Source organism: Salminus brasiliensis, chromosome 7 (genome assembly GCF_030463535.1).
Source record: "Salminus brasiliensis chromosome 7, fSalBra1.hap2, whole genome shotgun sequence".
Taxonomy (NCBI): domain Eukaryota; kingdom Metazoa; phylum Chordata; class Actinopteri; order Characiformes; family Bryconidae; genus Salminus; species Salminus brasiliensis.
This window is the reverse complement of record NC_132884.1, coordinates 2,443,915-2,469,797: the sequence shown is the minus strand read 5'-3', so window position 1 is coordinate 2,469,797 and position 25,883 is coordinate 2,443,915. Positions and strand designations below refer to the sequence as shown.

The window sequence follows — 25,883 nt, the reverse complement described above, 5'->3', positions numbered from 1 at the left end:
TGATTTCAGTTTCCAGATCAATCAGTTAGTTATTATGAGGCTTTTCGATTAAAGCATATGTTTTACCTCTGTGTTTTACCTCTGCAGACTTCAAAAGTGCTACACTTTCACAAGAAGAGTCTGTTAAACAGGAAGATGAAGCACCCAGACCTTCGTCTCCAGGCCGGCGACCTTTCAACTACGACGTGGTGAATGTGAGCGAGGGTTTCCTGCTCCGGACAGCCTATAAGAAGGTGGTCAAGCCGTCCAAGCTGGACGGGCTGCTCGAGCATCGGGTCAAGCAGCACAGCATGGAGGAGAAACGCCGACCCAACTGGTGGAAGTCTGCCATCGCTTCCAACCCAAAGGTGGTGATCCAGAGACTTGAGGTTAAAATCGACCCTGAAGCTGGGGTGACTACTATACGACCCGAGGTCAAGCCTGAGACCAAGTGTCAGGTCACAAAGACTGCAGAGGGGCAGGTGTCTGCCGGCACAGACGCAAAGCTATCCTGTTCTTCACCGGGTTCTACAAAAGAGCCAGAGTGTGTTAGACAAAATGCAGAGACCAAGTGCCTCCAAAGGACAGAGGGGTCTGCGAATGAATGTGCGGGACAGGTAGGGCCTGGCAGAGACGATACCGCACTCGGACTGAGCCGGTCTGATTTAGAGGCGACTCGTCCGTTGACTACGCCACTTTTCTCAGGGGACACTGCTAAGCAGTGTGCTGATATTGGACATATTGCACAAACTAGTGTAAGTTCACCAGCAGAACTGAAGGACATCACAACATTGGGAGAGAATGGGAGCGGGTGCAAGGAAGAGGAGAGCAAGGGGAAGACTGTTCTGGGCGATACAGCTAAGGAACCCACGCTAAAGCCTCCTCTTTCCTTGCAAATGAATGGAAGAAATGGTACAGAGCCAGTTTCAAACACAGTCATTAGGGACACCTCTTTGAATCTGACCAATAATGTGGCGACCAAGATGACTGACCGAGGGATCGAGGACAATGGGAAGGCTCTGTCGCTCAAGGATGCTCTGAAACCTCTAATGAATGGAAATGCTCTCCTGGATGGACACCCAGACAGGACAATCCGCATGGAAGGCACAAGGGAAGGCCCGGAGTATCTCCCCCCTCAGAAAGTGCCCCGTCTAGGCGACACAGTGGAAGAGCTGGCCTTGTCCTCACCAACCATACCCCACCCAACCAAGGCATTGCCTCCGATGGACGGCAAAGAGCACAACTGCATGGAAGCCCGTTTAGACGGGGTTGCTAAAGTGTCCCAAAGGACGGTTGTTCCCTCTCCAGTGCTTTCAGTAGAGGAATCGAGCCTGAGCAATGATTGTGCAGAAAGCAGCTGCAATAGTGGCTCCAAAACATCGGTAGACAGAACGACAGTCACGCAGGTTTCCACGACAACCACCACCACCACGGTTTGTACGGAGTCTCAGGCAGCCCAAAGCTGCAGCGTCTCAACTTTCACCACCACGACCAAAACCACGGTGACTCACGTGACCTTGCCCACCCCTCTGGGTCAAACGGAACGCCTTGCTGTTGCCAAGGAGACAAAGACCACCTTGACTTCCTCCTCCTCTTCCTCCTCCTCGTCCCCGTCGATTTCAGTAACGGTAAGCCAGGAGCACTCCACACGAGAGCGGGTACATCTGCAGGTGTTCAGCCACACCAAGAAGCCACGGTCAGGCACGGCCCTGCCGTCCTACCGCAAGTTCTCCACCAAAAGCTGCAGGAAGAGCATCTTCGTCCTGCCCAGCGACGAGCTGAAGAAGCTGGCTCGGAAAGGGGGCTTTAGGGAAGTGTCTGTATTCAGCTACAATGCCAAGCCAGCCGCAGACATCTGGCCTTATCCATCTCCCAGACCTACCTTTGGCATCACCTGGAGGTCAGTCTTTGCTTTTTTGCTTTGTAACTCACTCACTCGCTCGCTCGCTCACTCATGGTGGTTGGTGCTCCATCCAATACTTTTGGGATGAGTTGGGGAGTTCGGGATAAGGTGAGTTGGTGATCATCCAACACCCTGACCTCCCTACAAATGCTCTTGTTGCTGATTGCAATCAAATCCTCACAGCAGTGCTCCTCCAATATCTAGAAGAAAGCTGCCTCCTTCCTCCCTGGACAGTAGAGACGGTTACTCCAACAGTTTAAATTTTAGGATAAACACTTTGCATGATAATCCTAAATAATACATACACTATCTGGACTAAAGTATTTGGACACCTGCTCGTTCATTCAGTCAACATTCATTACCTTCATTCTTCAGTTAATTATTTAAAATAATAATTCAAGGTTTATACTGTATATCGCCGCTGTCCAGTGAAAAACATGTATCTCCAAAATGGTGACTTTACAAGGCAAAAATGCTCTTAGTTTAAGTCATTTTAGAGCATTTCTATTGGTCTGTTTATCCAGAATTATTTACACAGTGTACAGAAGCAGCTACTGGGTTTAAACCATAGGGAAAAAATGGAGATACGTGTTTGATGTTTTTTTTTTTGTTTGTTTTTTAATTGGACAGCAGCGATATTCTGTTCGGAAAGCAGGCCCTGGCAGAGGCACATGTGAACGAGTCAGTGGTGCTAAGTGTTTGTTATTGTGTCCGATTCCGTTTTGTCCCCTGACCACAGTGGCCCCTGAAAGGAGACATCAGATTGTTTTTAAAGGCCTTGAGCTCAAGACATTAGTCATCTCTACTTAATAGGCAGTGGTGCCACGACCACGGCAGGTTTCTTCACTCTCCCTTCTGAACCTGCACTCGGGGGAGGGGGGTGATAGCATCCCTTATTTTTTCTGATTCAAAAACATTATTTCAGCTTGTTAAAACTGTCCAAAGCAAATAAAACCGCCATTAGGAGAGTGTTTAGCTTAGGACAAAGCCAACGACTTTCTAAAGAGCACGTCATGAAATCATTGGAAATTGGATGTGTTTAACAGCCAAAAATATAACGAAAGGTTCTTTGGGATAATAAAGGTGTTTGACTTCACTCTCTCTCACTCTCTTCCTTCTCCTTCTTTTACAAGACTGTATAACCCAGTAAAATCCTAAAAAAAAATCTGATTTTCATAAATAAAAGTACGTCAAGTTTCAGTCTTGTTAAATGTAGTTCCGCTGTGCTAACAGGTATCGTCTCCAGACGGTGAAGTCATTAGCAGGCGTGAGTCTGATGTTGCGGCTGCTTTGGGTTTGCCTTCGCTGGGATGACATGGCTGTGAAACCTTCCTCTAATGCTGGGACAACGCGCACAGGTAACACTAAGCCGTGTGGGCAGTGCTGCTATGGCTCACTGTTGTTCTGCTAAGTCGGTTTTTGTCATTGACCTCAGTTTCATAGGCCCTACAATAGAACCCTGAGGGACGCCACAGAATCTCATTAACCTAAACAGCTTAACCTAGTGTTGAAGGGGTTAACCCTGTTCCCTGTCTGCTGCATCTGCACTGTACAGTTGATTACAAGGACAACAGTATCGCCACGTTTCTTTATAAAACAGGGAATCTTTATAAAATCAGTCATAACGCATCATTTCTTTGTAAATACAGTTGCAATACATAATCTATATATACGATATGTTCGAATGTTTGTGGACACCCCTTTTAATTAGTGCATTCAGCTGCTTTCGGTTGCACTCCTTGCTGACACACACACACACAGCTTGTCTAGTCCCTGTAGAGAAGTACTGCCAATATAATAGGACTCTCTGAAGCAGATAAACTAGATGGACCTATTGGCACCATGCTGCCTAATGCCAGGCGTGGGCTAGTAGAGGGGTATAAAGCCCCCCAGCATTGATCTGTGGAGCAGTGGAAGAACCGGGATCTGCATTGTACAAGACTGTTTATATCCATGGCAATGAATGAGATCAATGTGGCGCCATAAACCTTTCCTCAGCAGTTTATGAATGTAAGACCGCATATACTGATGTTTTATTGGACCTTGTTGTGCTGCAGAAACATCAGAGACAGACATCACCACCACAGAGATCATCAAGAGGAGAGATGTCGGCCCGTATGGGATCCGATCGGAATACTGCATCCGGAAGATCATCTGTCCCATTGGAATACCAGAAGAGCCAAAAGGTGAGAACAAACATACATACATGCATACACTATATGTCCAAATATTTGTGGACACCCCTCTAATGAGTGCATCAGCTACTTTAAGTTGCTCCCATTGCTGACACGGATGTGCAAATGCACATACACACACAGCTCGTCTAGTCCCTGTAGAGAAGTACTGCCAATAGAATAAAGAGCAGTCTCTCTAGAGCAGACAAATATGAACCTATGGGCACCATGCTGCCTAATGCCAGGCATGGGCTAGTAGAGGGGTATAAAGCCCCCCAGCTTTGAGCTGTGGAGCAGTGGAAGAACTGTGTTCTCTGGAATGATGGATGGTGGTGCTCCATCCAGTACTTTTAGGATGAATTAGGGAGTTGAGATGAGGTGGAGTGGTGATCATCATCCAACATCCTGACCTCACTAACGCTCATCTAGCCATCATCCAAACTAGACTGTTCACATAATAACTTTTCCTCAGTGATGTCAGTTCAAGTCAATCATGAGAATTTCTCCTCCTCTTGCTTACAAACACAAACATGATGTGGACCCAAAGTCTAGAATCCTTCTGAACATCTGGCAGAACGTCTTTGCTAGGGTTAGTAATGGTAGAAGAGGTGTGGTATACCTAGGAGAGTTCCTGCACACTAAGCATTGCTGCTGAACTGCATCAAGCCTAAACTGTAGGTAATCAGAGTCTCTTTGGTAAACTGGGGTTCGATTCTTGCTCCTGGTGTCTGTGCTGTGCTACACCAATGATAGTCCTTGGGCAAGACTCTTAACACTGCATTGGCCCACCTATATAACGTGGGACAGACTTCCCCTGGGTGTCCGAACAGCAGAGTCCAACACTCGCTGTCTTCAAACCCAGACTGAAGGCTCCCTTCTCTTCTTAGAGTACTATGTTCTCCATATTCACTTGTGTTCAGTAGTATCTAAGCTTAGAGGTATCTGTGAATTATTAGTCTATTCAAACTAGCTGAGGTTATTCTTGAGTAAGTGGCTCTGGATAAGAGCGTCTGCTAAATGCCATAAATATAGATTTTTGCTCCATTTGTGTAACAGAGACGCCCACGCCGCAGAGGAAAGGCCTACGCTCCAGTGCTCTGCGGCCCAAGCGGCCTGAACCCACCAAAGAGACTGGCCCCATCATCATAGAGACCTGGGTACCTGAAGAGGAACTCGACCTGTGGGAGATCCGAGCCTTCTCAGATCGGTATGATATTACCCAATTGGGTAAAAAAAGAGTCAAAATTAATAAATAATTAAATTCACTTAGAATCTCGTCACCCTGCATCTAAGATGCAGTGCTTCATAAGCCACCGCCGATCATATCCTGATGGTTAATGGTTTTATTTTTCTCTCTGAATTCAGGGCTGAGAAGGAGAAAGCCCAGGCAGCGGAGCAGGCCAAAGTTAGTGCTCAGAGGAAAGCTCTGGAGCTTCAACAGAAGGTGGGATGATGGAGACCTATTCCAGTATAACCCTACACCAGCCCATACTGTAATAACCTAATAAGCAAACCGATAGTGATGTAGAATGACTGCAAGCCCTACTCTTTCCTCACAGATATGCGAGATACATATGGACAAAAGTATTTGGACACCTTTCAATCATTAAAATCCAGTGTTTGAGACCCCCTAGCCCTGCAGTCTGCCTTTCTTACACACATTAGTGAAAGAACGGGAGGTTCTACAGAGCTTACTGAACTCCAGTGTGGTTCTGTATATAATAGGAACCACCGAAATGTCTTCCCTCCTAGATCTTCCTCTGCCAGCTTTGAGTGGTATTATTAAACAGTGGAAGCATTTAGGAACCACAGCAACCGTCACTTGGGCACGAAGCGGCAGACCATATTAATTCCTTTGGATTTAGAATAAGATATCGAAAAGCAGGTGTAATGTGTATGTGTCCCAATACTTTTGTCCATTTTTAGTGTGTTTTGGATTTTCTTCACCGTACTTTACTTTGCTGACTGCCACCATCTGTTCCTCTAGAAGCGTCTGGAGCAAAAGCAAGCTTCTGCGAATCCAGCAGCCGCTGCTTGTGGCAGCCCTGCCACCCCCAGCACTCCCAAAGTCATCGTAGGGTCCCTCACCAGCCAGGTCACCCCTGGAACCAAAGTGGTACTGGCCACCAAGATGGGCACACCAGTAACATTCCAGCAAAACAAAAACGTCCAGCAAGGATTCACCACGTGGGTGAAAGGTCAGGGCCAAGGTAAGGAAAATCCACGTTCTTCCAAATGTTCTTTCATCTCCGCCGGATAAGACCTCAACTACACCTCATGCATAGAGGAACACCAGCATGTAGAGATGAACACACCTCCCCCTGCCTGCTGTGTGACATTTAAAGGTCTGAACGGGACCTCTTTGCGCATTCGTTCATTTTAGCTCCTTGTTTATTTCCGTTCGCTTTGATTTTGTGTTTAAATGGATTTGTTCCTAAACTGCTGTGGCTGAGCTGCCCACAGCAGACGTGCCTGCTAAACCCTCCAATCATACGTGGCGGTTTGCTGTTGTTGAATGAGTGGAACGTTTGTGACATTGGCCTGCATGAGATGAGACGCTGCATGCTTACGATGGCTGAGCGCAGGCTCCGTGTGGGCAGTGGTGACTGACCAGAGGCTGACCGTTGGCTGGCCGGTGGTTGAATGATGGCTTATGTTGTGAGGATGTGAGCATGGAGCATGCAGTGTTGTCCTGTTCTGACACGCAAAGGCCTTATTCCATCAGTCCATTACCGATTAAGAGACCCTATCTGGCCCCTAATCCCATTATTTAACACCATGTCTCTCAGCAGTGAGAGAGTTTTTACTGTAGAAGCTCCAGATCTCATCAGAACAGATAAAGCAGGTGAACATAAATCCAGTAAAAAGGAGAAACAAGAGCTTCTCATTCTAAAGAAAGTAGTGAGATCTTGTCGGTGAGCTAGTCTGAAGAGCAGAGCTCGATTCCTCCAGGTGTCTCCTGGATGCCCCCCAGTCCAGCCAGCACAGCGTGGAGGATGTGTTCACCTCCATCAGCAGCAGCAGCAGCAGCAGCAGCAGCAGCTCACCTGATTTACCATCATTAAACCCTGATTTACCACCAAACCAGGTGTTGATAGGAGGAGAGGTCTCTCTCTCTCTCTCTCTCTCTCTTAGTACTGTGTTTAAATCTGAATAATAACTTCTTTACATTATAATTATTATGGTCATTTTTCTGCATAATTTGAGCAGTTGTCATTTCTGCAAATAAATAAATGCTCTAAATAGTAATATTTTTATTTGGATTTTAGGGGAAATCCATTGTCCATTGGTTCATGAAATACAACGCAAATGTTAATTTCCATAAAACACACTGCCTAGAAATAGTAAAATTAGAGAAACTGATAATGTAGGGTAGTCTCTTCATTTTTTCCAGAGCTGTGTATATATATATATATATATATATATATATATATATATAAATATATATAAACAGATGTTGCTGATGGATGATCGAATATGGGCCTCTGTCATCTCCATCGTCTTCCATCGTCTTCTTTTCCCGACACGTTTACTCACACGTTAACACCCACTGTCTCAAACAAGGCTTGTTGTGTTTTTGTGAACACTCTTTGGTGCTCTCACAGTGTCCAACACTGTCACTCCCGTCTCCACGACGACGGGGCAGATGTTCCAAATCTCGGGGAGTCCCGTGGCTGGAAAAGTCATCGCGGCCAAACTCCCACTTCCCGCCAACAGCAAGATCGTCACACTCAGCGTGCCCACCACACAAGGAGGTACTGCTGTACTGTTGCCCGTTACTGACGCCCACTGACCGATACTAACTCTCACTGTCGATTGCTGAGTTTTACTCACAGCTACTGACCATCACTGACAGCGTAGGCCCATACAATGCACATTGCTTCTTGGTCCTTGATGATTGTGCATCGCTGGGACTTGAACTTGTCCAGCGTCAGTAGTTCAAAAGTAATGACCCCTTCTTTTCCTGTAGTTCTCACTTCAATATATAGGCTTTTAAACCCTCTGTATCTTTGAAACTAGTGAAGATACTAATATCTACTGGTTGCAGTGAAAGAATGAAGGACATCTGAGATGGTCAGAGCAGAACCTTGTCTCAAATTTGATGATTTGAGGTGGATTCGGTTCATTTCAGAAAATAACAGAAATGGTTCCAGATACTTTTAGAAGGCCTGACTGAGATTACCTCAGGCTAAGACATGATGTTGGGCCACATTGAACCTCCAGCCCCAGCTTTCAGTGTCTGAAGAGGAACACTTGGTAAATAAGCCAGACTATACGAATGTATCTGAAGGTACCTGGATAGAGACGGCTTAAGGAATAGTACTAACCCACCCACCCCCACAAACACACACTTTGTTGTCGTTGTTGTTGCTTTTTCATGTGTCAGTGTGAGATTTTTCACACTCGCACACTCTGCTGATTCATTCTGTGTGAAATAATCACTGGGAAATGTCAACGTCAAAACAAGCAAGGCCCCGTGTTTGTCCCAAACCCTGCTTTGGGCACTTAGCCTCAGTGCTCTGTCTGAACTGCCACACCAGTGCCACTGTCCACTGACCATGATGAAGACCATTAGTCACTTAGGCTTCAAAGTTGAGTAGAAACTGAGGGACAGAAGTCCTCAAAATAAGAGTGTTTTCAGTGTGTGATGGTGGAAAGGTAGTCTTGGTGACTAAATATTGGCCAGTGTTTATAGAGTTATGTGGGGTTTTTTTTTTAATGCATCTCTGCATAGTTACAGTAGTAGTTTGGTATGTTTTGGTGTAAAATGCTGGATTCTAGATGAAATTGCAGGATTGGAGTGATCACAGTGGTGGTAAAAGGAGCCCGAATGGTGTGTTTTATTGGAGTTTGGGTTCAGTACAGTGAATCATTTCCAACAAATGCACATTTGGTGCAGTGTGTTGGGTAGCGTAGTGAATGACCCCCCGCCCCACCTCCCCCAATCTTCTCCATATAGCAGACTAAGGTTCAGCCAGGTGAGCCCACCACTCTGGACTCTACAGTCCTCTCCTAACATGATTCCAATTGTTGCTGAGCTGCGAAAACCTTGAAGCTTAATTTTGCTGTTTTCACTTTTTGACATAATGTGAATCAGTCCTGATGAATGGACCAATAGAAATGCTCCGAAATTACTTGGAATGAAACTTTTGTCCATCGACTTTCATTGAAAGTTCCGAAAAAATTTTCTTCCCCTGTAAAGTTGACTCTTTAAAGATACAAGGTTTTTGCATGCAAATGTAGTAACCCTTTCACTCCAAGCCCCTCTGAATGACTCGAATGAGTTTCTTAGTAATCAGATTATGCAGAAATGTAGATTTGTTGGTGGTGTTCCCCTATTTAAGGTGATTGTTGTTTGGGGCTCTGAGTGGCTCAGCGGTCCATTGCGCCATCACTGTGGCACGGGCCATGCGGCTTCGCCATCCGCAGCCGGAGTCAAAGGGAGCACAATTGCCTGTTATATCTCTGATATGTAGGTAGATGGCGCTGTCTCTCTCTCTCTCTCTCGCTCTCTCTCCCCTCATTACTCTTAAGTCAGTGTTGGACGGTACTGGCGTCTGTTAGCTGGAGACCCGACTGTTCTCTCGGAGCGTGTTTGAAAAGAGGCGGTGGCTGAATTCATGTGTATTGGAGGAGTCCTTACCCTGCCCTCCTAGTGTCGGAGCATTACTAGTGCTGGGGGTGGGTTAATTGGCAGCACCAAACTGGGAGATTATTTTTTTTTACTGTCTCTTTTTTACGACCTTTTGACACCACAACAAATGTTGCGTCCTACAACCAGACTTTCACCACACCGACAGTTCACACTTCACACTGGGTCATGCAAGACAAATGGAGCCCAGTGTGAAAGACTGCAGTCACACTCACAAAGCAACCATCGCGTTATTAGTTCCCCAAAGACGCGAGCCTGCACGCGAAATGTGTTTCCTCGTTCTCATCTCGCGCCGGTCAGGATCCATTTGAGGAGTATTAAGAAGATTTACATGCTTTTTGCGACGCCCGGGGGAAATAATCTTTGGCTATGGCTTCAACCAGGAATCCAGAAATGATGGCGTTCCTGCGGTTTGCGACTGGTCTGCGACTGCCTTTCTCCATGTTAATTATAATCCTATCTCAGAATTTAGATCAGCTGTTGGCTTTGTTGCGTAAACCTCAAAAACACAGCGAGCATCTCACTCATGATGGTGCTACACACTCCCGTTCACACAGTCCGCAGTATACACATGCACGCCGCACACCAGCTGCTTTATGAGAGGGGAGCATCTGAAGGTCTCGGCTCCCTCTCGGGGAGTGATGTATTTTGTTAGAGAGCGGAGAGTGAGAGTGAGGGAGAGCAGGAGAGGAAGCTCGTAACAGACGGGCGTGTGTTTTTCCAGCCCAGTCGTTTCAGGTGGCTTGTTTGTTCTGGAGAAACCGAAGGAAGTCGGAGCGAAAACAAGTTTTCCCCCGGGCCGGCGAGTGTGGTGCAGGTAAACCCGGCCGCATAGAGAATCCCTTCTGCTCCTTTCCGCCGAGCCGCTTTGGAGAAGAGTGTCGCTTACCACCTCCATCCATCCATCCAGAGAGCGGCGTTTGATGTTGGGCCACAGGTGAACTCCACCCAACCTCCAGCTTCAGCTTTCAGTGTGTGAAGTGGAACACTTGGGAGACTGTAGGTAGCGGATCCATGGCTTTCTGTTTCTTTTGAGCCGAGGCCGATATGAAAACTTTGACACCCGCAGATTTTAAGGGGGTAAAGTTTCAATAACCAATCATTTGGAAGGTCCCATTCTGATCTAGTGATCTGATCCAGGCCAATTTGAATGAATCGGGTATCTGCTATTTTAATCCCAATCCAGTTCTGAGTCTCATTTTTAACCACACCCAGCGCCATCTGGTGGCCACAAGTCACCATTAACAGACTTTATCCCCAGCAGCAGTGCGGACGTTCTCAGAGGGTAAATAAAGGAGTTGAGGTTCTGCAGTGTGGAGCTATTTTACAGTGGAACTTGAAAACAGGCCATAATATCGGACCCTTTATAGAAGGCACTCGCCTTTCTCTGTAGACCAACAACCACAGATATATCAGTCCAGAGTGTGTACCACTACAGACCTTACACACACAGGAAGTGATTAGACTGATTGGTCAGGGAGGAGAGTCAGACTGGATTAGACGATATTAAACACTATAAAACATAATTTTAAGAAGTTTTGCAGTATGATGGCAAAGCGGCATGGCTCGGGATTCGAACTCCCGCCCCCCCCGGGCCAGAGTGAAGATCATTATACCGCTGAGCTCTGAAAATTACAGTAGAGGACCTTCAGGAAGATTGAGCAGACTCTAGAGTGGTGGTGTACTGATCTACTGCAGTGGCACCTATACGAATATGACCTTAATGGATGCATCAGCAAAAACGAACCTTTTCCGTTTATTCTTTAACACGAAATTCAGTGCTCTTTGGACTTCGATTAAAACAGACCCAAAACACACCTCAGAATCCACAGTGGACTACCTTAAGAGGCACAAGCTGAAGGTTTTTCCATTGCCCTCACAGTCCAGGATCTAAACGTCATTGAAAATCAGGACCTCCAAAGGGGTTCCTCAGACCTTTGCATGCTGCAGTAAAAAAGGGGGTGGAGCATCTTAGATTTCCATCAGTTAGCTCATATAGCTCATAAAATCTTGTGGTGGATTGGTGGTGTTAAGCGGTGCACTACAGCTCCGACAACAACAGTAAATAAAAACGTAAAAATCAAGTGTCAAGTAAAGTCAAGACCTCGGCTTTCAGGCCCTCGAGAGCAGTCCCTCAGTCCGTGGCCTAATGGTGTTTACATGCTCTAAGGAGGGCTGCCATACTTTTGGTGAATTGCCTGCTGGAGCCATGGGTTGCGGTTCCACACAAGCCTGCCGAAAACGAAGAGGTGGGAGGGTTGCAGTTCGTTTGATCCCGGAGGATTTCTTTTCATCCTCCAGTTTGAAGGAGTTTGCCGTTCTCTTCTCGTCGTTTGGGGAAGCCGAGGCAGGGCAACGCTCGCGGATGAAACGTCCCCGTTGTGCGTCTGAAAATGAATGAAACGGATGAATCGAACCGATTCATGCATCATTCATGAGTTTGCCCCGCCCCTCCTCAGATCTGGTGTGCTCTTTGAAGAGGCCTGTTTACCTGCTCGACCAGTGTTTACCATGGCAACCATCAAAGGACATTTAAAGAGACCCACCGTACAAATCGCCCATTGAGGGCTGGTGGATGTCCAGAGGTGAACTTTCAGACCCTCCTCGAGCCGCTCACTCTGCAAAACCCCCTGCTTGGGGAGCAGAGGTGAACCCAGTGGCTGAGCAGTGTTATTGGCTGGATCAGCAGATTCAGGCTTAAGCCTAGACTGAGCAAGAACTGCAGTTTAGTCCGAGACTGGGTTTAGAAAACTGCTCTAGCATCATTTCAAGGGTATTAATAGCAAGTCTGTCCTGCTTTTGCTGCAATAACAGGGGAAAATGCGACTTTACACTAGATGTTGCAACGTTACTGTGAGAATTTGATTGCATTCAGCCATTCCAGAGACCACAGCTCTTCCACTGCTCCACAGCTCAATGCTGAGGGGCTTTATACCCCCCTACTTGCCCATTCTTGGCATTAGGCAGCATGGTGCCAATACGTTTATGATGTTTACCTGCTCCCGAGAGTCCTATTCTATTGGCAGTACTTCTTTACATGGACTGGACAAGCTGTATGTGTGCATTTAGACATCTGTGTAAGGAAGGGGTGTCCACAAACATTTGGCCATATAGTCTGTTACGTTAAAAAGGGACCATGTGGGTAAAGAAACATCAGTTAGTACAGTCTTAAAATGGGATTTTAGGGGTTCTTAAGTTCTAGGTAGAAACGTGACGACCTATTGAGTGGTTCTTCGTCTGGTTAATTGGTTCTTCTCTAGGAAGAACCTTCTAAACCACGTTCTTTATACATATCCCATGTTTTTTTTTTTTTTTACTGATGTGTCAAACCCTTATTTGTAGGGTAGCTGTTTGTAGGGAGTGTAGCTTAGCTTAGCTTAACCTTTAAGCAGAGCGAGTCTTTGCCTCAGCAGTGCTTCTGAGTTCCACGACCACTGATCAAGCTCGATGGAGGAGACCTTCAGCTTCACGAATTGTAAACAGTCATATTTCTCTCATCTTCAAGGGGAAAACTACCTCACAGTGGGTTAAGCTACTGAGGCGTTCTTTAATCTGGAGTATTTTTTAGATGGCTGTGTGGATGGGTGGTCTCGGATTAAGGGATGTTGCACTGTAGCTCTTTGGCAGGAGTGTTATCGGGTGTGTCCCCAGACTCTTATTAGAGCAGCTATGGAAGAAATGTGGAACTTTGGAGCCGCTTCTGAACTGTTGCTTCTTTGTACCTGAACTGGTTCCATCTAAGTACTGGAAATGATAACAGAAGAGCTGGTCTGCAGGCTTTAACGGAAAGGGGTTGAGGATCTGAGGTAAGGTTTTGATGGAACCTAGTCCAATAACTTTATTTAACCATGCTCAGCTTTTAGCCTACTTGACGGCACCATTATGGGTTGTATTTATTAGGGATGGGCGTTTTTGGCATTTTGAAACCACAGAATAAACACTAAAGATTTATAATAAAGATTGTTTACTATAAAGATAATAAAATAAAGGTTTTGAGCCACTAAATCGACGCTAAAACCATAAAAATATCTGTGTTGAAATTAAGAAACCGCAGCAAATGGCGATCCACAGCAGATGGCATTGAGAGAAATCAACTGTATATGTGCGTCTGTTTATTGGATCCATATAATGCCATATTTTGAGGCTTTCAGAGAGTCTTAGTGGTCCAGGGAGGTGTTGTCATGTCAGGTGTTGCTGATATTGTCATGAACAGTCATTAACCCCCAATGACACCCCCCCTTTTAATCATACATATCTACATATATCCCACACCCAAACAGTGCCGTGTTAGATGTTACTACAGAAGACCCAACCCGTCGGCATCGGTTGCTGATATTGTCATGCTCCCTTTGCTGTGAAGAATCTGCAGCTGCTCCCTCTGGACTCTGTTAAAATGGAATTTATCATTTTGTAACACTGGTTCTGTGTCCTGGTCCCAAGGATGCCTCTGTGCATTTTTGTGTCTTTTCCTGTAACCCGCCACGCTGAACTCATCTGGTAATTATGAAGTCCTTCATGACTGAATTGGGTGTGTTGAAACAGGAAACATGCAAAAATGTGCAGTCCAGTCCGCAGAATTTGGGCTAAGACGCTCTGTTTTATAGGGCGCTTCAGATTGCATTGAGTGTCTCTAACGAGTCTCTGTATGTCTGTGTCTCAGGTGTGCAGCAGAAGGTCGTAGGCATCATTCCATCCAGCTCCACCGGCAACCAGCAAACCATCGCCACATTCCAGCCCACCACGGCCACCATCAACATCAGGCCCAACACTCCAGGGACGTCTGCGCAACAGGTATTCACATGGACTCTCAGTTCACACAGTCACTCAGTGTATAGCAATAGTAATATGCTGTATTATTCTCCGATATTTGAAAATACGATATGACAAAAGTATTGGGACACCTGTTCGTTCATTGTTTCTTCCTAAATGCTAAATTGATTGCATTCAGTGACAAGAGCGTTTGTGAGGTCAGGTTGTTGGATGATCAGCACCCCACCTCATCCCAAATGTTTTGGCTGGAGCACCAACCATTATTCCAGAGAACATTATTCCACTGCTCCACAGCTTAATACTGCTGGGGGGCACGTCTGGCGTTAGGCAGCATAGTGCCAGTAGGTTCGTGTTTATCCGCTCAGAGAGATCAGAGAGTTCTACTCTATTAGCAGTACCTTTCCACAGGGACTAGATAAGCTGTGTGTGTGCATTTGCACAGCTGTGTCAGCAATAGGTGCAACCTAAAGTAGCTGAATGTATTGATTAGAATTTCTCGTCAAACAGCTGTTTTGCTCTCTGCGCTTGCACACACTCCCTTTATCTACCTGGCACTCCCATTTTGCAAGAAAGGCAACAAGGTCACATTCCAGACGGTTCTTCACTCACTAGAACAGTCAGATTCACATATTGACAGGGCAGCAATTCAACAAAAATTAATATCTAAAAATCATAGTCGCCTGAACTGCTGATCAGTAAGTGCATTTTATTCATTTGTCTTTTAAGGTGATCACGACCGGAGGTCAGTTGAGACCAGGGATGACCGTCTTGCGGGCTCCCATCCAGCAGGGGGCCACCCTGGGCAAAACCATCCTCAGAACACCACTTGTGGTCCAGCAAGGTTCGCTCGCCTTCCTCCAGGACCGATCTAGGTATGGACGTTCACTCAGCTGGTCTTACGTCACTTATTCTGCGTCTCTCTCTACAGGTCAGGCCGGTCAGGTTGTGACCCAGATAATCCGGGGGCAGCCTGCCACCCCTGGCAGCCCTCAGAGTGGTGCACGAGTTGGGGAAGCGACACCACAGACACCGCCCCAAGGGCAGGTCAAACTCACCCTCGCCCAGTTCACCCAGCTTACTCAGGGGACACAGGTGAGAAGCATACACCTGCCGGAATTAACCATCGCAGAGTTAAAAAAAGCTTTATATACACAGATTAGCCCAAAACAGCCAAAACATTAATACCACCTCCTTGTGTCTACACTTGTTGTCCATTCTTTCGGCACCACTTACCATAGAGGAGGAGGTGGTGTTAATGCCATGGCTGATTGTAGAGCATAGTCTGAAGAGCATCACGATTGAGAAGATTGGCTGCAGTCGTCGTAGTCCTACTTCTGCTCCCCTGAAGATCTGCAGCCTCCTCACCCTCCAGTATGTTTTGAAGGACATCGAATTGACAAGAGGGGTTCGATACCCGGGCTTGGCAAGCTGCCACTGTTGGGCCCTAGAGCAAGGAGCTGGAGTTGGCTGCCCACCGCTCTGGGTGTGTGTATGCTCACTGCCCCTAGTTCACTAGTGTAGGTGTCCTGAAAAGAACTGCTCAAAAGCTCCTTTATTCCAAAGGCGACGGTCACCCGTTCTAATGTCCAGAAAAAGAGAAGCCGGCATGACAAATGTCCTGGGACAGATAGGGGGAAAAACTGACTCGAATAAACAGAGAACAGGCATCTGACGGGCATCTCCCAACAGGTGTTTCCCTGCAGACCGCCGGGTGTGGACAATTTGTGGTGGCTGCAAGCTTCCCCTAGAATGTCTTCTAATGACAATACACACCATGTTTTTTTTTGTGGCCGTTCAGTAAAAACTTTTCCATGGCTTTTGTGTGTGATTAGCCCTCAAATGTCTATAATCTAGCCCAGCTCTCTCTCTCTCTCTGATCTAATTTTCCTTCCTGCTGTTTGTTTTCGTCTCAGAAGCAGCAAGGAGCAGTGGTGGAGAGGCAACAGGTTAGTGCTCTTTCATACTGAGGCCTGTGTGTGGACATGTTCCCAATGGGGACAATTTTTTTTAATGTGTCCCAACAATGACTGCATTCAGCGACAAGTGCAACTCCCCAACTCATCCCAAAGGTATTAGATGGAGCAGCAACTACCATTCTAGAGAGCACAGCTCCACTGCTCCACAGCTCAATGCTGGGGGGCCTTTATACCCCTCTAGCTCATGCCTGGCATTAGGCAGCATGGTGCTGATAGGTTCATGTTTATCTCCTCCAGAGAGTCCTGTTTATTCTATTGGCAGTACTTCTCTACAGAGACTAGACAAGCTGTGTGTGTGTGTGTGTGTGTGTGTCTATGCATTTGCACATCTCTGTCAGCAATGGATGCAAGTAGCTAAATGCATTCATTAAAAGGGCTGTCCGCAAACATTTGGACATATTGTGAATTGCTCTTGTAATAATGGCTCAGTTTCATTGTGTCAGAATATCATGATGAATGGACCAATAGAAATGCTCCAAAATGACCCGGATTCAAATATTTTTGCATTGATGATTTTTTTTTTGCCATGTCCTGAAAATGTAAGTAAATTTTAATGGTTCGACCGCTCTGCATCTGATGCTATCCCCGTATGTATGTGTATATGCAGGGCGTGACCGTGATGGTGCAGGGTCAGGGTCAGACAGCAGGTCAGCTGCAGGTCATCCCTCAGGGCGTAACCGTGATTCCCGGACCAGGTCAGCAGCTGATGCAGGCTGCTTTACCCAACGGCCAGGTACAGCGCTTCCTCTTCACGCCTGCCCCTGCATCGCCTGCTCCAGTGGTCACCAACGTGACCCCGTCTATGCCAGGTACCCCCAGTACTGCACAAACACTCCCTCCTGTGACTTCTGCTCTTTTTTTGTTTGTTTATTTAAGAAGTGTGTAGGGGCCAATGATTATTCCACACCAGTGAAGTGCATTAAGGACCAAGTAGAAGCTCCTCAGACTGTTCATACACTGTTCATCACACAGCTGTGAAAGTGGCCCTGCTCAGATCCCAGTGCTGAACTCGCCCGCATTCGCAAAACAGCAGCCCTCCTCCAGACACGTGCATCCGACACATACAGCCGTCCTCATGGATAATAGACTCCCTTCATATGATGTAAAGTCCGCAGCAGTCACGTTCAGTCCAGCTTACAGGAATGAGTAAACGTGGTGCGCTCCTGAGACTCGACCTGCCTTGAGAAGCTCCTTCGACTTCTCACTCTAAGATTATTCTACTCTTTTGCTCTTGGCATGGTCTTTGTTGATCGGCCACTCCTGGGCAGGGTAATAATGGCCTGAAATTGCCTCCACTTTATCCATATCTGTCTAATTGTGGATTGCCGAAGCTCTTTCCAGCCTGTTGAGCATCAACAACTCTTCTTCTGAGGTTCGTACCATGATGCGCTTCCACAGACATGTGCTGTGGAGATCAGAGTTGGATAGAGCCCTGTTCTTTAAATCCAATCAAACAGGGCACCCACTCGCACCTGATTGTCATCCTTTCTAATTTCACCTTTAAATTATCTGCAGGTTAACATACTTTTGTCTCTCACAGATCTGTAATATGGGATCATTTTCCTCAATAATTAAAATGACAAAGTTATTATTAATAATAATATTATTGTCTGATTAGGTTGCTTTTAAGACTTCAGATGAAAGGTTTTGACAAATTTCTAGGTCAATTTCTTTGCAGAAATCTAGAAAATGCTAAAGGGCCCACAAACTTCCAAGCCCCGCCCAGATCAGAACTGTGATTGTCACATTGTTGAAAGACAATTTGAGGAAAATGCTCATGCTTGGCACACTTGTACTGACTGTGTGAGTATAGCTGAAGAGGATATGGCTTCTTTTGTTTTGTTGCATCATTATTGTTAAATTTGTCTCTCCACATCTGTCTCGCCCCCTCCTTCTTCAGGTCAAACGCAGCCATCTGCTCCCTGCCCCGCACAGCCAGCCCAACAGGCCGCAGCCCCGGTTCAGGCTGGAGCTCTGGCCCCCAGGACACCTCCTACAACACCCCAGGCCCAGCTGCCTCCCCAGCCGCAGGCCCAGATGCCCATCCAGTCCCCCACCCCCATCCAGGTCAAACCCGCTCTCAACCAGGTCAATCTAAAACAGCAACAGCCTCAGCTGGGCCCCACGGTGCAGGTGAGGCCTCAGGTGCAGCTCCACCAGGGGGCCCAGCTCATCACAGTGCCAGGGCTGCAGTTCCAGCTGCAGTCCCAGCAGGGTGGTTCACCCGGGCAGCCGGTCAGACTGCAGCTGCCCATACAGATCCAGCAGCAGGTAGGCGTGGCAGGCACGCAGCCCCACCAGATCCAAAACGTGGTGACGTTGCAGACAGCCAGCGTCCAGGAGCAGCTCCAGAGGATCCATCAGCTCCGGGAACAGCAGCAGCAGAAGAAACGGCAGCAGCAGGAGGCCAAGAGGGAGCAGCAGCAGCAGCAGGCCCTCAACCAGAGCAACCTGATACAGAAACAGGTGAGAAATAAGATGACCCCTGTGGACAAGCTGCGCCTCCAGACCAAATCAGAACAAATATACAGAGCACATGTGAGAAGAGAGCCCCACTGGCGAGCTGCGCCACAGAGCCTGTTGAGCCGCACATGCACGAAAATAGAGCGAGTTCATTTGAAGCAGGTTGGAAAGGGCCCCACAGACGTGCTGCACCACAGAGCTTACTAAATTACATTCCTGCATAAGCAAAGCAGGTTCATACAGGCTGGTTTAAGGTGAGGGAAGTCCCCACGTATGAGTTGCGCCACAGAGACCACTGAGTGACACTCGTACAAACAGTGGCCTTGACTCCCGTGACCGAGGTCACTCGTCTGCGTTTATTTTTCAGAGCTGCTGCTGTATGTTTATGTACTTTTTCCACATATGTGTACATTCGACCTACTGTATGTGCGAGCAGGCAAGTGTGTGTGTGTGTGTGTGTGTGTGTGTGCGCATGTGCATGATCCCTTTTTTTTTCTTTTTTCATGTTTTCTCCTATTGAAAAATTATGGGAAGAATGATCCTAGCCTCCTTTGTTTGTATGTTTGTATGCATTCACAGCATGACCACTCGTTTGTATGGCTGTATGTGTGTGTGTGTGTGTGTGTGTGTGTGTGTGTGTGTGTGTGTGTGTGTGTATTCTGCAGGCGGTGATGAAGCAGAACGCAGTGATCGAACACCTGAAGCAGAAGAAGGCTGTGACACCTGCAGAGCGAGAAGAGAACCAGAGGTGAGTTCAGCACTAGTCTTCTGCCCCCACCCCTTACTGCCACCTAAGTGACCCATGCACCCATACCATGCACACACCCTTAAACTGCATATAATGACAGTAATCCAGACTGGTTATTCTGAACACTGCTCTTTTCATTTTTCTAGAAAAGCAGTTATTTCCCTATCCCCTATTCCCCTATTCCCCTATTCCCCAAGCACACCTGATCCAGATAAGTAGATCATCTCCGAACCCTCCTGAGCTAATTATAGGACGAAATAATTATGTGGAAATTAAAGAAGCAACATTCAGACTCCATACAGTGAGACTGTGGATCTCGGCTGGTTCACTTTTTTTTTTTTCTTCAGGATTCAAAACACTACCCAGACTGAGTTCGAGCACTGGGAGATGCATATAATTATATAAATGCATATAGTAATGAATTATTGACACCCATATGATACCATAATACCAAATGGTGCCCCAGTACAGTCCTCCTTCACTCTCTGCGCTATCCCGGCCCCTCTGTGCCCGCTGTATAGCCTGCGTCTGACCGGCTGCTGTATGTCATATTTTCCATTGCGCAGGGAGGGTTGCAGGGCAGCAGGCTGATGGAAAAGCCCTGTTTAAACCCAAGACCACAGCATGCTGAATTACACTCAGCCACAGACACCCAAACTACACCTGGAGCTGGCCAGATCTTTCGGTTTCAGCCTCTCTTTAGCACTTGGGATGTCTCTGTCTGTGTCTGTGTCCCCCTCTCTCTCTCTCTCTCTCTCTCTCTCTCTCTCTCTCTCTCTCTCTCTCTTTCTCTCTCTCTCTCTACACATTTCAAGCTGTGTGCCGTGTTGAGTCTGGGAATCACAAAAGACCTCTGACCTCTACAGCTGGTGCCCCCCCCCCCTCCCACTTCAACCAATTCCTTTCCCACATACAGCCCAAAGTTGTGAGAGCCAGTGGAATAGTATCTATCACATCCCCCCACCCACCCACCATAACACATCCCCGACATGAAATAACAAACACACCCAGCTAATGCACACTCCTGATGTCCCTTGCCTGGACTGGAACCAGTATGCATATGGTCCAGGAGATAAAGGGAAAATTGGACCATGCTAACTGTTTCCACCATGCATTTCCACGTTATGCTACAAGCTACAAATATGCTAACCCAGGATCTGCAGTCTGTATGTCCAAATGTTTTTGGACACCTCTTTAAATGAATGCGTTCAGCTATTTACTAAGTTGCACCCATTGCTGACAGAGATGCCTATTTACATTGCTGCCAATAGAATAGGACTCTCTGGAGCAGATGAACATCATGAACCTATTGGCACCATGCTGCCTAATGCCAGGCGTGGGCTAGAGGGGCATAAAGCCCCTCAGCATTGAGCTGTGGAGCAGTGGAAGAACTGTGTGCTTACTATTCGTGACACCTTGTCTAGAACTGAGTGTGAATTTGATTCTCTGTTCCAGGATGATCGTGTGTGCCCAGGTGATGAAGTGCCTCCTGGATAGGATCGATAAGGATGAACGTCAGGAGGCCAAGAAGCGGAAGCGGGAGGAGACCGTGGAGCAGAAACGCAGCAAACAAACAGCCAGCAAGCTCTCAGCTCTGCTCTGCAAACACAAAGAGCAGCTAAAAGCCGAGATCCTGAGGAAAAGAGCGCTGCTGGACAGACAGCTGCATCTGGAGGTCCAGGTGGGTTGTGCGGCAACCTAGGTAGGCCGGATAGGGCAACAGTCAGGCAGGTAAAAAGGATAAAGGATAAAGGTGAGTTTACAGGTTGTCATAGATGTAGTAGTTGAGGTAAAAAAAAAGGGCTTTTTTAAACATTATCATCAGGATAACCCGATAATCAGGTCCCACTTTTCAAACTGGACCGCAGTGCGCGGAGTGATACAGCGCACTGTGCTGAGGTAAAGGTAGTTCCAGTTAATTCACCCTTCAGCTTTGTGGAAAAGTATGTTTTTGGGTTAATCTGGACAGGATCTGGACATGTTTTGAGCAATTTGAGGGGGTTTAATTACAGAGGTGAGATTAAGATAAGATAAGATAATTCTTTATTAGTCCCACAGTGGGGAAATTCTCAGTGTCACAGCAGAAAAGGGATAGCAAGACACTATTGTGAAAAAAATTACCACTATATACACTATATAAATAATAGAAGTTAAAAAAAGCAATAACAATATTATTTACAGATTATTGCAAATTGACTCTTAATTGCACATGTATGGCGGGGTATTGCACATTGTATTTTTACATTGAGGGATCTCTGGGAGTCTGACGGCAGCAGGAAGAAAGGACCTGCGATACCCCTCCTTCACACACTTATGGAGAAGCTGCCAGTCACTAAAGGAGCTGCCCAGTGCTGCCAGAGTCTCATGCATGGGGTGGGAGCTGTTCTTCAGCATGGATGCCAGCTTGCCTGTCATCCTCCAGTCTCCCACCACTTGCACTGGGTCTAAGAAGCATCCCAGGACAGAACCGGCCCTCTTTATGAGTTCATCATAGATTAGTGACCGTCTGAATCTAAGATTGTTATTATTATTATCATAATTATCATAATTTCTGGTTATAAACAAAAGAAGCCCACATCAGCTATTAAACACCAACACAGGTGAATAAAGGAGGATGTAATAGTTGAGGTAATGTAATAAACAAATTGCTAACCTGTGGAATGTAGGAAGATGGATGAGTTTGGATAATCAAAATTAGTGATAAAGGATCGTTTTCCCTTCATTACAAGGCTAATTCTACCAGCCTGATTCATAATTCACTACCTGGCTATCTCAAATAGACTGACCTGTGTGGTTTCTGACACTCTATGAGTCGCTGTTATCTACAGTATGCAGTCATACCCATTTCTAAAGCTTGATAACTGGTGCATCATGATACTAGCTTGATATTTGAACTCTTTTGTATAGGAGGAATTGAGGCAGGACTTGGCTAAGATCCAGCGTGAGAGAGAGCGAGCTCAGGCGGCTGCAGCTGCGGCCGCCGCCGCTGCTGCTGCTGTCGCCGCCCAGGTCGCGACCTCGCTGTCCAAAAACAAGCGCAAATATGAAGACGAAAGCGCAGCCAAATCGAAGAAGAAGAAGATGATGATCTCCACTACCTCAAGAGAGAGCAAGAGGGACCCCAAACTATACTGCATCTGCAAGACCCCGTACGACGAGACCAAGTAAGATGAACGTACATAGAAGATTCCTCACTCAGCCCAAGTGTAGTCAAGTGATGTATGCTGTGCACTGAAGCTGCACGGCCAGTGTGGCTTAGAAATATATAGAAATAATGTTCCAGCTAATAATAACTGACCATTTAAAAGAGAGGACAGTAAGGCCTCAGCGACTGTAATGCCGAGCCCATGAGACAGCACAATTGGCCTTGCTCTCACCTGGGTGGGTAGGTGGCGCTCTCTTCCCCACATCGCTCCGCTGCGGTGCTGGCCATCACTGTATGCAGAACTTCCCTCCAGGCGCGTTGGTTGGTTGCCCGGTGATGCTGCAACTGGATGTTGGTCCGCGCTCACTCGCGTTGGGGGCATCGCGTGCAATGGGGAAGAGATATGCACGGGTTGGGTAATTGGCGGTTCGAATTGGGGAGGAAATGGGTGGCAAATCTGATAAAATGTAAAAAAAAAAATATAATAATAAAACGTATAATATTTAGAAAGAGGACATAAAAGGGGGGCAGAGGTACCTGGACTGAATGTCTTTATGCCATTGGTATTAATTAAGTCTCTCCTCCTTTTGTAGGTTCTATATAGGCTGTGACCTGTGCACTAACTGGTACCATGGTGACTGTGTGGGCATCACTGAGAAGGAGGCAAAAAAGATGGACGACTACGTGTGTGTGGAGTGCCGGCATGCACAGGAGGGGAGTGCAGAGGAGCTCTACTGTATCTGCAGAACTCCCTACGACGAAGCACAGTGAGTGTGTGTGTGTGTGTGTGTGCGCACGTATCTGTCACTTTACACTGTGGTGACCCATCTGTGGCAGTGAGCACACACACACTCCCAGAGTGGTGGGCAGCCAACTCCAGCGGGGTTGCAGAGGGGGGTAAAAAAGGGTCTTGCTCAAGGGCTCAACAGTGGCAGCTTGCCGAGCCCGGGTATCGAACCCACAACCCTGTCATCATTAGTAGCCCAGGGCTCAAACGGGCGCTTCACGATCAGTGATGGTATGGTTCAGCAGAAAATCAAATGAACGTGATTGATTAGTGACTGTGTGCTTCTTTAATTTTGAACAGAAGATGCTAGGCTAACATTGCTAACAGACACTCGGTAAATACATGCCCGAAATCATTCAGAAAAGTAGCAAAGCTACATAGAAACGATTAAAATGATTGAAATGATTCAGTTGAAAATCACTAAACCTTATTTTAAAACATTTAAGCTAACGCTAGAATTACGTTACCATACACACAGCGCCTTGTGCTTTGTAGTGCTATTCAAAATGTATGCTTTCAAACTGGACCACGGTGCGCGGAGTGATACCACACACTGTGCTGAGGTGAAGGAGGTCCCGGGTTACCTGTCCTTGCAAAACAAATGAAGGTCTGCATGCTTTTAGAGAGACGTATTTGGCTGCATATTAACTGTAATGAGATCGGTGACAGTCTAAGTCCAGTGTTTGTTAGCAACATTAGCCTAGCATCTCCCGTTCTAAACTAAAGAAGCACACGTCAGACTTTTAAACATCTCTAGGCTGATTGATCTGATTGTATCTGGGAGTCAGTAATCAGTCATGGTCATTAGATTTTCTGCTGAACTACTCCTTTAACGTGACGCTAGTCCGTATCTTGCGAGAGCGAGATGGAGCTTTTTTCGGTATGCAGGGGCGGGGTTCTGTTTATGTGTGATAAAGTGTGTGAGACTGTGCATTACAACCCACACACATACCGTTCATGACAAAACCACATGGAGAGATTATATTAATTTAGTACCGCGGGGTTCAGGGGATCGGCCTCATTTCGCAGAGCTGTATGGAAGCTATTAGAATTGCGCAAGACCGAGGACTATCTGGCCATGTTTCGGGTGTGAGGGACATGAGGAAGATGGCCTGAGTTTTTCACTGTCGTTGTCATAACAGATCTGGCGTATCTCTGAACTGGAGAAAGAAACACACTCTTAACTTAACTTAATGTACATTAATGTGCAGAGAAGTCATTCTGGACCCCTATTGTTGGTCTATTCGTCATGAAGTGACGTGTTCACAGATAGTTAGAAATAAAATAAAATCAAATTAGGATTTTTAGGTGAAGCTTTCCTGTAGTGACAGCTCATAAAACTGTCCTTCTGTTTATCTTGTGTTTGGAGAGGGTATTTAAAGTCTGAGAGATTTGAGCATTTCCACTTTACATTTTTTTCACGTTTCCCAAAGCATGTTGTGAGTGGTTGGTGTGGCCCCATAGATATCACCACTACCTGCCAGTGAGCCACCACACCATGTGGGAGACTGGGGTTCGATTCCCGGTCTGGGTGACTATGCTGCTCTACACCAGTAAGAGTCCTTGGGCAGGACTCCTAACACTACATTGGCCCTCCTCTGTAATACCAGTAACCTTGTAAGTTGCTCTGGTTAAGAACGTCAGCTAAATGCTGTAAATGTAAATGAGTCCATTCCGCTATAACTCAACTTGTGTTTCCCACAGTAGACTAAAAGGGGAACTCTCCAATTTTCCAAATTTTCTACATAATTCAGTGTTTAAGATGTAAACAAAGTCATTCAGAGTCTGGTTTGGTGTGGAGTTGTGGCTCGTTGTAGAGAAAATTTATTTACTATATATATAATAATAAAATACCAGCAAAAAAAAGTTTTTATTATGGTCTGTTTTGCCTCAGAACATCCTGTATGTACCCCCCCTGCCATGAATAGATCCTAAATCTTCTCAAAACTGTTGTAAACCAGTGTCTCAGGCACCAAACCCACCACTAGGGCAGTGGTGGCTCAGCGGTTAGAGCTCCAGGGTATTGATGGCAGGGTTGTGGGTTCGAGACCCGGGCTCGGCAAGCTGCCACTGTTGGGCCCTTGACCTTCACCTTCTCTGCTTTCTGGGCTCCACACGTGTGCTCACTATCCTGTGTGTGTGTGTGTGTGTGTGTGTGTGTGTGTGTGTGTGTGTGTGTGTTCACTGCACGGATGGGTTAAATGGCAAAAGCCAAAATCCATCTGTGGTTGTCTCCAAATAACTGTGTTTGCATCTTTGGGAAGGATCTGATTAGGAAGATATAT

General features: G+C 46.6%; 1 protein-coding gene across 5 annotated transcripts in view; it reads left to right on the top strand.

Annotated features, from left to right (window-relative positions):
• LOC140559789 (nucleosome-remodeling factor subunit BPTF-like) overlaps window positions 1-25,883 on the top strand; it is a 44,773-nt gene that overhangs the window by 12,095 nt on the left and 6,795 nt on the right. For 3 of the 5 annotated variants that reach the window (XM_072683420.1, XM_072683416.1, XM_072683418.1), the window contains 17 exons: window positions 88-1,879; window positions 3,116-3,240; window positions 3,940-4,068; window positions 5,113-5,263; window positions 5,422-5,500; window positions 6,044-6,266; window positions 7,662-7,811; window positions 14,370-14,500; window positions 15,206-15,320; window positions 15,408-15,571; window positions 16,393-16,425; window positions 17,063-17,264; window positions 18,356-18,921; window positions 19,584-19,666; window positions 21,122-21,347; window positions 22,574-22,830; window positions 23,405-23,578. In XM_072683420.1, coding sequence (XP_072539521.1) covers window positions 88-1,879; window positions 3,116-3,240; window positions 3,940-4,068; window positions 5,113-5,263; window positions 5,422-5,500; window positions 6,044-6,266; window positions 7,662-7,811; window positions 14,370-14,500; window positions 15,206-15,320; window positions 15,408-15,571; window positions 16,393-16,425; window positions 17,063-17,264; window positions 18,356-18,921; window positions 19,584-19,666; window positions 21,122-21,347; window positions 22,574-22,830; window positions 23,405-23,578 — 4,600 coding nt within the window. The remainder of the gene's footprint in view (window positions 1-87; window positions 1,880-3,115; window positions 3,241-3,939; window positions 4,069-5,112; window positions 5,264-5,421; window positions 5,501-6,043; window positions 6,267-7,661; window positions 7,812-14,369; window positions 14,501-15,205; window positions 15,321-15,407; window positions 15,572-16,392; window positions 16,426-17,062; window positions 17,265-18,355; window positions 18,922-19,583; window positions 19,667-21,121; window positions 21,348-22,573; window positions 22,831-23,404; window positions 23,579-25,883) is intronic. The other 2 variants (XM_072683417.1, XM_072683419.1) reach the window with 2 other exon arrangements.